The 13,607-nt window shown below is 45.4% G+C and overlaps 1 protein-coding gene across 1 annotated transcript in view; it reads right to left on the bottom strand.

Moving 5' to 3' along the window:
- The window catches only part of DNM1 (dynamin 1), a 43,877-nt gene that overhangs the window by 26,773 nt on the left and 3,497 nt on the right, over positions 1–13,607 (bottom strand). Inside the window, 7 exon segments of the mRNA XM_009575541.1 lie at positions 210–296; positions 8,539–8,677; positions 9,728–9,795; positions 10,969–11,104; positions 11,188–11,330; positions 12,462–12,622; positions 13,347–13,445. Coding sequence (XP_009573836.1) covers positions 210–296; positions 8,539–8,677; positions 9,728–9,795; positions 10,969–11,104; positions 11,188–11,330; positions 12,462–12,622; positions 13,347–13,445 — 833 coding nt within the window.

Here is a 13,607-nt window from a genome sequence, read left to right as displayed (position 1 = left end):
CAAACAGAGGCACAGACAGAGCAAGACAGACGTTAGTGATTGACACTGATAATAGTCAGGGGCAGAAAGAGCCCTGTACATTGTTCATCTGATCAGCCCTCTGCAGCCAGACACCCCTTGGCTCAGGCCACTCTAGCCTAGACTGTCCCTTCAACGGTGTCCCCCACGCCACCCAATCTCCCCTCTTACACACACTCCTGATCCCCCACCTGATCTTTGGTCCTGCCTTCTCTCTCACGGATGTGAGTAGTAACAATCCTTTCCATCTCCTCACGCAGATGAGGGTACTGGCTGAGCTGCAAGAGAGAGAAAACACGTGCACATGGGAAAGGGAGGTATAAAGGGGGGAGCAGCCCCCGACATGTATGCATGCACACATACACCCTGCAATCAGATATTTTCAAGGGAAGTTCTAGAAAGCTGGACTTGCAGACAGATTTTTTCCAAATTCCTGGAGGTCTGCTGGGGGCAAAATTCATTCCCTCTTGCTTTGGGCTTCAGAGAAAAGTTCTTTTCACTCTTGCAGCAACCCTTCTGCCTCACCAGAGACCTGCTCCAAACCCACCACATTCTTCCTAGCATGAGGCTCTTAAACCCCAAATGTAAACACACTACTTACTGCTTGTTGGGGTTTTCCCATTAAAGTGAACAATTTCTCTAGATGTTCAGCATCTCATTGTAGTAGGCTAAGTAGGTGAACGGCCTGTTGCTACAACTTGCTAAATCCTATGGGAAGTCTCCCTGGGGAGTGAAGTCGATTTCAATCCCCATTTGCTGAGGCACCAAGTGAAAGCATCTGGTCCTCTCCATCAACATCTGCAAGCAGAGACAGAGGATCTGACCAACTCAAGGGGATATGTCTTCAAGAAACACTGTGCTCTGGGCATCCAGCTGCTTCTACCTGCTCTCCACCTATGCTGGGGCATGATTACATGGTTGAAGTCTATTATTCACATCACACCTACACCACACTTTTTGCCACATTACTGAGGAAGGAATCCTTTCCTGCCCAGACAGAGAAGTAGGACTTTACTAGCTGTGGTTCAAAAGAGTATCTACAGAGATCATACATGAGAAACCCTTCCAAAATGAGCACCCTTAAAGCCCTCTGGGTTTCACACAGCACCTACCTACTTGCCTAGATTCATAAGCCTCTAGTGATTTCAATAGCAGTAACTCTATGTTTCTCAGGTCAGGCCCAGCACAGTCAAATTAATCTTCCAGACCCAGGATCTAGCCCTTTCTTCCTCACTTTGCCTGTCCCCTGTGAAATTATTTCCCCCGTTTGTTTTTTTTTTAATATTATCTCCAATTTGACTATAATGTCAAACAGCATTTTGCAAAATCAGTCTTTTACATCCCCTCAAGGGGGTGTATAAAAAAAAGAAGTCTCATTTGCCTATGATCCACACTGCATTTGTTTTGTTCCTCCAATTTACGTGAGAGCTTCTTCTTAAACTGGTTTGGCCTTTTGTTCTGTACACATAAGCAATTATAACATGCCAGAAGGGACTGGCTCAAAGTGTGCAGCATCACTACTGGAAGCCAGATCCTCTTCTAACCAGCAACAATATTCCTAATATATGACTACAAATAGTCTCAAACCCTTTCAGCACCTTTGCAGTTAAGCGAGTTGCAATAGCCTGGAACTGAAATTGAGGACTAGCTTTGACACTGCCTATTTTCAAATGTGTGGTTTGGTTTGAATGCCAATGACCCTACAGAGGCAGGAAAAAAAACAAGTGGAATTAGTGTTCTCCACCACCACATTATCTTGAAAGTATAAACTGCGTGTTCTCCATGATCTTTATGGTTCAGCAACCAGGCAGCTGGTTGCTTCAGAGACACACAGGCAAAGCTTCCTGTTTCCTTTGGGGGGTTGGCAAAGGATAGATGGGCAAGTTATGTCAAACAGAAAAACAGGAAGTTGGAAAACCTCTAAGCAAGTCCCAGCTTCTTTGCTTCAAATTAAAAAAAACCAGTCAAACAAAAAACCACATGAAACCTCCCCCCGCCCCCCTACTCCCAACCAGTACAAATGCACACAAAGTGCAAAACAAGTCGTGGTTTATTTGGAAACCAGGTCATCCAGCAACATTCATGTGCAAAAATAAATTGACAGCATCAATCCCCATGCAGGAGCTTCGAACCTCAAGCATGCACAGGAGAAGCAAGGGTGGGCAAGGAAAGAGGACACAGACAAGCGACAGGATGCCACACCACCAGGGAACGTGCAATAGGGGATAGAGGGGCAAGGGGTTATCACCAGCAGTACAAACAGCACCCAGAAATGCCATGACTCTGAAAGACAGGAGAGCAGGTGACCCTTCAAGGGGTTAAGCCTGTCAGCCTGGGATCATGTCCCAGCTCAAGTGGGTTTTCAATCCTGTTTTAGCTGCATTTGCCTGTTTAATCAAAATACAAGCTTACAGCCCTCTTTGAAAACCAATTTGTCCCAATGTTCCTTAGTTCCCTTCTTTGCAGATTCTAGGAGACCTTGCCAGCACACCAAAGATCAGCCTTTAGCTGAAGGGTTGCTGACTTGCAAGACCTTCCTGCACTTGCGACGTGCTGCAGTGCAGTCTGGCACAGAAGGTTCCTGCTTTTGCAAAAAAACTAGCTACAACATTATCCTTCTAAACGTAACGGCTTACGTGCTTACACCAGCTTTCTCTTGATTTTGGAGCTGCTCTCCATTTACCAACTGGAAGAAGCTCAGAATCAGGCCAGTCAGAGAACAGCTGTTAATGGCTACCTTCTCTTCAGCCCTCAACTTTGTCTAGTAGCCAAGAGATAGTCAACTGCAAATCTCTTTTCCTACAGGAAAGCTGTACTTCCGTAGACAACAGACGGGTTTGCCACCATCTGTGTTCTTTATTGATAGTCTCATATTATTCCATCTATGCAGCTTTATCAACCGCACATACAAAGATTTCTTCACCATCTGGGGTGAAACGAAATAATTGTGACAGCACACAAACAATAACACACAATAGTTCAGGATAGCAACAAACCAAGGCTACAGGACTGTTAAGCTAATTCAAGAAGTGTTAGCCCAAGCGGTCTTCCTTTCAAGAAGCCTTGCAGGACTTCTGGTGAGTTTAAAGGTTTGGTTTTGTTATCTGAAAGGCAGCATCAGTCCACAACACAGTGGGCTGGGTATTACCTTACCATTAGCATCAGTCCTAAAGTAGCCTTTTCCAGATGCCTCCCTTAATAGCACATGCTCTTGTCCACATCAAGCAGTTAGGGCTATAACATGCAAGATAAATATTGCAAATTAACTAATGCCCCTGTACTGTTACTACCTTATGCCATCAGAACCCATCTCAGGCTGGCCTGCTATCCTAAAGTTGTCTATGGCAGTTACCTTCTACTCTTTCAGAGGGAGATACAGGCAAGATTAACCTTCTCACTACATGTAGACTTCTGACTTTAAGCATCACCAAAGCCTTCCTTTTATTTTACAGTACTATTGCTACATATTTTCATTCAGGCAGTTATTTCGCATCTCTAACATCTGCCTCCCTGGCCTCTCCAGGTTTTATTACAGCCATTAGCCTCCTACAGTGTCACTGCTACTATCACCTTCCTTACAGGATTATCTTGGTTGCATCACCTTGGAACATCCTCACGGGGTCCTCCACCATATCATGGATTAAAATCCACAGAGCAAGTGGGTATCCAGCCACTCTAATCATGGTCCAATAGAGAAACTGGAATTCAACACCCTTGGGGTTTTCATGATCCTTCTCCCTCCCCACCCAGAGCAGACATCTCCAGCCAGACACAGAAAACAGTGTAAGCAATCAAACCCATGAAAATAAAAAACCCACAAGAGAAACAGGCTGGAAAGGAGTTACTCTGCCACCACATCAGCCCCCACAATCTGGCAACAGCAGGACCCCACAAGAAATAGGTTGGGCAGAGCTTGGGGCATGTCAAAGATGTCTCCTTAGCAGAAGCAGAGGTGAGCTCTGTGTTCCTAAGTACAGCCAGACCTTATTAGCTCAACTCTTGCCTTCAGTCTGAACTCCTATGAATTCTTATCTTCCCTTCCTTCCCAATTTAGGTGTATACGTTAATGAGTCTGGCTGTAACCCTGGAAGAAGGGAATTGTAATTTTCAAGTCCTAAAATAACCCATGAAACAGGCCTTTCCATCTCAGTTTCCAGAACATAATTCTGTTGTGCCACAGACATTTCTGGGCCCTCACTGCTAAGTTTAACACTAATTGCCACATCTGCCCTTTTGTTTTTTTTAAGGAGGCATGTGGTGCCCCCTCCTGGAGGAAACCAGCCTGGGAAACAAACCCACTCCTGCCCCAGCCCCTAAGCAGTATTTGACACCCTCCATGTCACTCGTGGCAGTCTCCCTCTCCACCTGCTGCTGCCCTCTGCTAGCCTAAGGCTTCACCTCCTGTGGTTCACAGCATACAAGGAAAAGTATTCACACTACCTCCCACTGAGCATAGTCCATGGAGCAAGAGATCAGCAGGAGAATGACGCAGAGGGTGTAATGCCTGGAAAAGCTTTTCCCCGAGCCTTTTGAGACAGTAATCTTCTGTTGACTCTGAGTATCTCTTGCAGAACATCTTGCACCTCAAACTTTTAATTGACTGTTGTTTTAATTGACTGTTGTTTTGTATATGCTACTGCTCAACATAGCTCTGCAGACAAGATGAAACCTGCAGACCACTCATGCTGTGGGGATGCGAGGTCTTTTTCTGGCTTTTTATCTTTTTCCAGGGTATCTGGATTTTTTTAAGGGGGTCCCAGGAAAAACAAGAAAGACATTCCAAATGCGCAGGCAGTGGCACAGCAAACAGGGCTTGCAAAGGGTTTGATCCACCCTGGTGTGCATGCCACTGAGCCAGACAGAAGAAAAGGGTATGCTAGAGTAATCCACTGGATCCCAGCTCACTTCTCAGCTAAAGAGCCCATCAGCTGAAGCCCACTTCTCTTGGCCTGCTTTTACACTACTCTTATACCTGCAGGTTGCTTCTCTCCTTTAGATGCATCTTTATATCAGTTTTCTCTCACTACATTTGCTGGAGCTTATGGAGTGTGTGTGGAGAAACAGCGTGAAAGTGTGTGGCAAGGGGGTGGGCGTTGACCTTTCTTTGCGTTTTTTGTTTCTTTACCTTTTCGCTACACTTTCTGATGGTGGATGTGAGCTCACTCACTACCATATCCACACACTTCAGACTCGGCTCCTTCAACTTCTGCACCTGCTTTTTCACTATGGCTTCAAAAGCGAGGTCAGGCGTGAAGAGACCCGTTCTGCATGGCAGGGGCAGGGTGGGAGGAAGCAACGAGGAAGAAGAAAGCGAAGCAGAGAAAAAGCAGGAAGGAGGAGGAAAGAGAAGGAAGGAAAAGGGAAAAGAGAGAAAACACAAGGCAAAATGAGAAGTGAGACTTTGGTTCACTCCATTAGTTTATTGAACCAGGTGAGCATTGCTATGGGGCCTGTGCACTGCCAAGTATCAGGAGAGTCTACAGGCAAATGGAAGCAGCAAAGGGGAATGAGGTAGAAGCAGTTGGGCCACTGAAATGGTGAACTCTCAAGAGCAAGATGAATGGATGAACCCCCCAGGGATCAAGTGATCTCTTCCTGAAGGAAAGCTTCTTTGGATTTTAAGACAAAGCTGCTTGCCACAGTGAGCCACCACTGTCTCTCTTCCTAGAGGCTCACCATGTGTCTGTCAGGCATTCCCCTTTCCTTTGCACCACAGTTATCTCCCCTTCATGTTTTCCTTATTCCAGCTGCAGGAAGCCTGAACAGGAGCCAAGCTAAGACTTCCACTTGCAATGTCACTTGCATCTTGTTTTGGCAGAACTGAACTGAATTGATGTCTCTCAGTTTGAGGGGTTCAGACAAACTACTCCACTTATGGAGCATATTTCATCTCAACTCACCTTCCCTGCAACATTAACTTCCTCAGTAAGATGTACCCCGTATTTAGGAAGATGCAAGCATGCTACAGGGCATCCACAGCTATACAAAGCATCCATTCTGCCCCAGCTAACCTGTAGCATCAGGCCCAATACAGGCCTGTTGAGATTTATAAGGAAGTATTAATTTCCACTGATACTAAGTGGCCTGTATTCTCAGTGGCTCCACTACGAAAGAGCAGAAAGTCCACAGAAACTAACTAAAATATGGCCAAGATTAATGCAATTCAAGAGTACTGCACCCAAAGAAGTTTTGCAGCACATCTTTAACACTTTAGAGCTTCTAGTAAGATGCTCTTTGTTACAAAATCTGGGTTACTTATTTTAGCATGCGGCATTACTGCTTTGCAAGTACTTTCAAGGGGAGAATGTCCCCTTGACACAGGAAGGTGATACTGCCTTTCTGAAGGTACAGTTAATAGTCAAACCTGGGGTGCACACAGCTGACAACCAATCCAGGGCTATCTATAAATAACCACCACTTCATTTAAATCAGATATTTCCCCCTTCACCTCATCTTTCACATCTGTGGATAACACCTGCAAGACCCCAAGCAACATCAGTATTAAGACACTCTTCAACACATATTATAGGACCTACAACTAGTTTGCCTTTTAAGCAGCAAAGAGAGTTGGAATACATTACAGGATTCAGCGTCACCCAAGGGTGTCCCTCAAGGTACCAACAAAGCCCCTTTTGAGCAAAGCAAGGGCATTTCCAGAGTTAAGTTCACATCCTCTGACTCAGCAGCAGTTTCCTACTAATCCAGTTGCCCTGCTAAGCACAAAATACACTGTTTCCCCCACCAGACTCGGGGGGCCCTGCACAAAAAGACAGTCCCTTCCAGTACCTGAGTATCACCTGAATGACAATATTTTCTTTCTTCAGATACAAAATTGTAACTACGACTACTACAGCACACAGAGCAACTAGCACTGAAGTCAACCATCAAATTCTTAGCAGTAGGATCTAAGCTAAAATGGAATGCTTTAATCCTGAATCTGTGACATTTCCCCCCATCCCTGTGGTCTCTTCCCCTCCTTTATTTCCCATCCTGCTGTACCCACCACCTAATCACTTGAGGAACCTGCTGCCATCAGAACAGATGGTCTATTCTGAAGTTGTTAGTAAAAGAGGGAACAAAAAGAAACAGTGAAGAAAGATGGGAAAACAAAGGAAATGGAGGGAAGGATGCAAAGAGAGAATGAATGGGAGATACTGAATAGCAACTGATGGAGGGAGAACAAACCAAGAGAAGCTTCAGAGGGCATGAAAAAGGAGGGCCCTTCTGATCCAGTTAGCAGGGGACTCTGGATACTTGGCAGCCCGAGGGCCTGTGCTTACCTGTCGCCAGGCTCTAATGGCAATTTTCTGGGTGCTCCCCACAGTCACACACCCCAAAAGAGGACAGCCGGACAGAAAAAGGAAGCTCCTCCAGCACTCTAGAAACCTGAGCAATCTCTCACTGCATCCACTTTGCTTTCCCAGTCTGTCCTGGGGGGGCAAAACATGTGCCTGCATGCCTGAGCCCTTCTGTAGAGGCTCTTGGCCCTAAGGACTAGGCATTTCTGCAAGCCATGGCCAGTATCACCACTTGGGCACCTTTCCCCACCTTTGCAGAGACAGGGTGTCAGACTCTCCAGACACCTCCTGCAATGCCCATTTACCTGCACCTGAATAGCCAGTGGCGATTCCAGTTTCCAGTGCCCATACCACCACCATCCTAACTGAGGTCCCTTTTCACCAGCATCTAGCCCTGCCTGAAGCAGCAAGCCATAGCTGAGAGGAATGGCATAAGTCTTCTTATCTTGTTGCCTTTCAACCCCAACAGCAGAAACAAAAGCTGCTGTATCCGAAGGGCAGAATCAAGGCAGGTTCCCTCCCTCAGCCCCAACAAATACCAGTATGGATCCCAAAGAGCAAAACCTGAAGCCCTCTCTCTCTCAGGGAGAGCAGGAGGACCCCAGAGGTTGATGGACATTCCTAACTTGCTTCTTCTCAGCCATGTACTGCTCTTCCAGAACAGGATATGGACCAAGCCAACCAGAAACCAAGCCAAACACCACAGGAACGTTTCCCTGCAATACAGCCCACAGCTATAACTGCTGCAGCCTCTGAAGTTCAGCACCATACACCCCCCCAGCAGCACCCAAAGGCTGGTTTGGGATTAACCCTCTCACTTCTACAAGAACAGAGGGGACAAAATTTAAATCCCAGTTTCTGGCTTGGGAAATAAACCCAGATACTAAATTTAAAGTCAAATGTGGCCATATAAGAAATACCCTTGGTTTTTGAAGGAATCAAGAGTCATGCTATGGACAGAGGGGTGGCAGGCACATCTCCAGCACCCCTTAGCTCTAAAACATTTAAGAAGCAGGGCCATGGCCCATGTCCCGCAGCACTTCCCCTCCTGTTTGGCTTGTTGGCTGGATCGCCCCTGGCTGGTACCGCTCAGGTCTAGTCATGCTGAGGAGGTGGTTAGAAACAGCGAGTGTGGCTGCAGGCAAGTCCCTGCCCAGGTCACAGTGCTGTGCCGCAGCCAGCGAGCAGAGGAAAGTGCCAGCTCCATGCTGCCTCTGGTTACCTTCTTGGTGCACTGTCTAACGGTATTGATTAACTCCGAAATGACCATGTCCACGCATTTCAGGCAAGGTTCTTTAATCTTCTTCACCTGCTTTTTCACAATGGTCTCAAAGGCCATGTCGGGCGTGAAGAGACCGGTTCTAAACACCCAGGGTGGGGACAAGACAAGGCAGGAGGGGGAGAAGGGGCAAGGAGAATGTCACAGTGTTACACACACATCTTGGAGCAGGCACCGCCATCACTGAAACCCGGCACGCAGGGCTGGGGAGTGTCATGTCCCCCAGCCAAGCCCTGACTGGAACCCATGGAAAATGGGGGTCACTTGCACCTCCCAAGAAGGAGGTGCTGAGGGCAAAATGGATCCCAGCTGGACAGCCATGGCCAGGCCACCATTTCACCTCAGCTGCCAGGCCTAAGGGTGGCAGGGGATGACCCCTCTGCAGCACATTTGACCTCAGAGTTGTGCAGCAGATAGGAGGCCTTTTTGAAAGATTTTCTTAATCATTAGTACATTAACACATTCGATAACCTTTCTCAAACTCAGCTAATGACTGAGCAAAAGGAATGAAAATAAATCTGGGTCAGTTCTTCACATCCCAGCATGCAGGAAGGGCTCTGACAGGACCAGGCCCTGGTCACCTTCCCAGGAGCAGCACAACTTAGGGTCCCAGGGCTGTGCTTCCTAACAGCTAACCTCTGCTGAGGGGAACACAAGCATGTTTGCTAACTACGTCCTGGGGACATTGGCATCCTGGTGATGGGCACCCCAAAGCTCCCTGAGGGAGAGGTGCTCAGCACCAACAACTGTTCTGAACAACTAACTTTTGGTTAGCATGGAGGCAGAAAGTGAGAACCAATGTTTAAAACTAAATGAAAGAGTGGTATGGGCTTGCATCCCTCTTTCTATCCTTTCTTTCTTATGTCAAGACACAAGAACGAAGGAGAAAATGTCTAGTCACCAAGGCAATTTTACCTTTTAGGCTTCTGTGACTCTCACATAGGAAAAGAAAGCAAGCTGACTTGGATGATTGTCCCTACTCCCAGATTCAAGCCACTGGGGTGGTCCAAGGAGGTTATCCCTCCCCTTTGGCTGACCTACCGTACCTCTGAAGTCTTCAGCTCCGTTTGGAAGGTCTAGAGATATTTACAAGGTTATGCAGCCAATGGTCTGCCTAGTGCGTGATACGTGCCTGATACCATGGATGTTCTTGATGGCGTAGCTAATCTCCCGCCGCAGTTCCTTCTCATCAAACTCCATCTGCACCAAGAGAGAAGTTTATCAGAAACTGTCTGACACTTATTTGCACAACCCCAGGATACACAACAACACGCTTTAGAGAAGAGGTCCCATGCCAGCACTATCATGTGACAGATGAGATTAGCCCAAGTGTTGGATACAGAGTCCAGCCATAAAGCTTCTATTGCCAATACAGACATCCTGGACAAATATGAATAGCTAAGGGCCTACATTAACAGATGCCAAGCCCCAGCAGCTCCCAAGGAGCTTCTTAGTGATAAAGCAATAGGACTGAAGTGCTAGATTGCTTTCTAAAACAAACTGTTTTGCCTCTCAAGATTTAGCATGAGGTCTTGGCAGCTGTTTTTTCAGTGAACACCACAAATAGATTTACAATTCACATACAAAAATGTATTATCCAATACAAGGCAGCCTCTTGTATTTCACTAAAAAGGCCTCATCTTATTCAAATGCAAAAAAAGGAGACAAAATGCAGAAAATCCAGGAGTGGAATGATTTGGCTCTCAAGTCTGTTCCAACTGACATTAAAAAGCTTTTTCCATACTTTTTCTGATCAGGTTAGTGTACTTTGCCATCCAAGAAAACTATCATTCAATAAAAATCCTCTTCAACTGTTATAACAGTGGAACAGTGTCTACCCTATTCCCACCTCTAGGCCATTGATAGGGGACAGACAGAAGTAATTCCAGGTATATCTACATCCTCTTTCCTGCTTCCTGCATATCCATTAGGGCAACTTTAGGTCTAGTCTGGTGCTCAGGATCAAGGAAGAACAAGTTTCAGCACCATTCATACTATGTGAAATGCAGTCAAAGTAGCTTTGACACAACATATCTGCAAGGACATTCAGTCATTGATTTACCATTGTCTGTGTTAAAGGAAGTTATTTTGCACATTTAATTTAGCATTTAGGAATTAAGCCAAAGAAATATTGTCATTTAACTAAGAGAAAGTTAAGTTCTGTGACAATGACAGGGACTGAGGGAAAGGTCAGTATATGGGAAGGCTCCAATAAAGGAGACAAAGGAAGTAAAAAGATAAAAGAAAAAACATGAAACAAAGTAGTCAAAGGGAAAGATGATGAAAGATAGCAACAGGAGTTGGGAGACAGGCAGAAGAGGTAACAGACAACAGGCAAGCAAAGTGGATCTCAGCAGCACAGGGAAGCAGTACCTTCACCAGTTCAAAGGGAAAACGCTCATGGAAAATGCGGTTAATCCTAGCTCCTCCTGACAGCTCATAGGTATCAATTTGGTCTCCAGAGCCTTCAATGCGTTTCTCAAAGTCCACAGCAAACTGCTGGACCATCCTGAAAGAAAACAAAAAGCATGAAGTAGAAGTCATGGCTGAGCAGTTATCTCCAGGGAGGAACATGCAGCTGAGGCCACTTACTGAAGCAGAGCTTTGGTCTTGCGAGCAGGGTCATCAGGGCGAAAATTCTTGTACTCCTCCACCTCCTTCTCAATAGAGAGAAGCTGGCTTTGGAGCTTGTTCCGCAGCCCTGGCAGGGTGTCACGGATGTGGTTGGTCAATTGCTGCACAAGAAGAAGGTTAAAGATGGTAATAAACTTCTAAGTGGTTATAAACTTCTAGGTGGTTACTGGGAAGAGTTTGCTACCTCCACACCACAAAGTAAAGAGGAATGCTCCTCTCTTCTGTGTTCAATCCTTCTGAGTGGTCCTAATAAAAAGTCTATCCCAGGTCAGATACCCGTTATGATCTGAGTGTATTCTGCCTCTCCGACTCCTACCTATTTCACCCCTCTATTCTTGACCTTCATTTTAGCTTCTAGTCTGGTACAAAACTCCCATTCATACAAGCCTCCTGTCTCCAACCCAAGAATAAGCTTCACATACAAGTATTAGAATTTACTATTTACACAAGGGTAAAGGCTACTCTGTCTTCAGATTAGCACACCACTGACACCCAAGGTGGTGGTTAAGCCCTTTTTCAACGATAAGGGTGACAAGGCAAGGTGGAAGGAGCCAAAACCACTGATGAGGTTCTAATAAGACGGTTTCCACAGAGCTCAGCTGTGGAAGACTCCAGTTTAAAGATTAATATTTAAATAAGGAGGAAAAAGGACAAAGTAGTTCTTCACTTAAGGGAGTATTTCAAGGGAGCAGAGAGAGAAGCAACAGTAAGTTGCTACTGTATGAGACAGGAGATAAGATAGCCTTAGTAGATAGGAAAATGACTACCAGTATCACATTTAAATCAATCTTTGCAGCCTACTGTTAGGTACAGAGACCACTAGAAATTTAGAAGGTATCTTTTAGCTTAACCAGAAAGACCTTGCATTCTGATAGTGTAAGCGCCAGGAACCAACTATTGATTTTGCACCAGTGTCACTGAGAGGATAAAGCAGTGCTCTGCCTTTGTGTGTAAGCTCCATTATTGGCCTTAATATATAATACCAATACAGCGAAGCACAAGTCAGGCACACTTCATAGGACCTAGCACCAAAATGCCTTTTATGATGCAGAGAAGGAAGAGCTAACCAATCTTCATAAGTCTCACTGCAGCAAAACAATTTTAAGTATTTATCAGTTTGTTGATCACAAGTTTTAGCTTCTCCTGCATTCTTCCATCTCAGAAGAGCCCTGATGGCCAGCCTAGCCATTCTTGTGACATAGTGGGCAGCAGTTCTTAACTGTTGACAGTACCTGGTTCAATACTTTCTGCAGGTAGGGGGTTCCCATGCGATCAGCCATGTGTCTGTAGGCTGGGTGGGAGAGAAAAAATTTTCTCTCTGCAGCCAGAGCTGCCTGAATGTCCTTCTTCCCATCAATGTCCTTCTGACTTCTGTTGACTACGCCAATGTAACCTGTAAGAGTGGGGTTAGAGATCAGGTGGTTGCAAGGATGAGAACGTAAACGGGATTCAGACTGAGAAGGAAGTTACCCAGCTGGCAGCATTGCAAAAGGGGAATTCTAGTGGCAACACACTATGAGGAACCAATTGGAAGAGTTTAAAACCAGAATTTCCTCTGAGTGGCCCAGGTTCTGATATTTTGGTATGCAGGACAAAAATGACTACGCAACTGAGAATTAGCTTATTTATTACTGTTCCCGCACAATCACAAGTGTACCCTAGTCTCATTCATTTGAGACTCTTCTGTTAAAGTCATTAGGACAGGTACTTTGCTATGGCTATACACAGTATATATCACAGTCCAAAATTATTTCATCTGTTATGCTATGGCAATATCATCTAGATAAGAGACAAGGGGAGTCTTTTAGACACTAGTTCCGTTTCTGCAGCTTGCCTTATTAAAAGAAGAAAAGAGAAAGTAAAGGTAAGAGCATAAGGTTACGCTTCTGCTAGACTAAATATCAAGATACAAATATCTAAAAAGTTCCTATTAACACCATGATTGATCCCTGTTCCCCAACTTTTCTCAGTTCCAGCTTGGAACAGAGACGGCTTAACCACAAGTTGTAACAGATGTTCCAGGAAGGGGATGCACTGGAGGAAGGAGATGAGGCCAGGACACCTCACACAGGGAAAACAGAGGAAGGAGATCATGGACAAAGCATGAGGAAACATACCTCTTCGAAGAGGAAGTAATTTATTTTCTAATACATCTCGTGCATCAGTTCCTTCATCCATAAGATCCAGCTTAGTGATGACTCCAATAGTGCGTTGCCCTATGGAAAAAAATCAGAAACATACTTGGTCAAGCAAACAAATCATGTAGTATTTTCCTCCATTCACAGAGCTTACAGATTGCCCAGCTTGGCTACTCAAGGGCTCTTGAACTCAAACATTACAGTTCCCATCATGTTCAAGAGGCCATGAGAGCAAAACAG

The sequence above is a fragment of the Fulmarus glacialis genome, unplaced genomic scaffold, assembly GCF_000690835.1.
Source record: "Fulmarus glacialis isolate BGI_N327 unplaced genomic scaffold, ASM69083v1 scaffold2224, whole genome shotgun sequence".
In the NCBI taxonomy this organism is placed as follows: Eukaryota; Metazoa; Chordata; class Aves; order Procellariiformes; family Procellariidae; genus Fulmarus; species Fulmarus glacialis.
The sequence above is the reverse complement of the archived record's forward strand: the minus strand, read 5'-3'. Positions and strand labels throughout refer to the sequence as shown.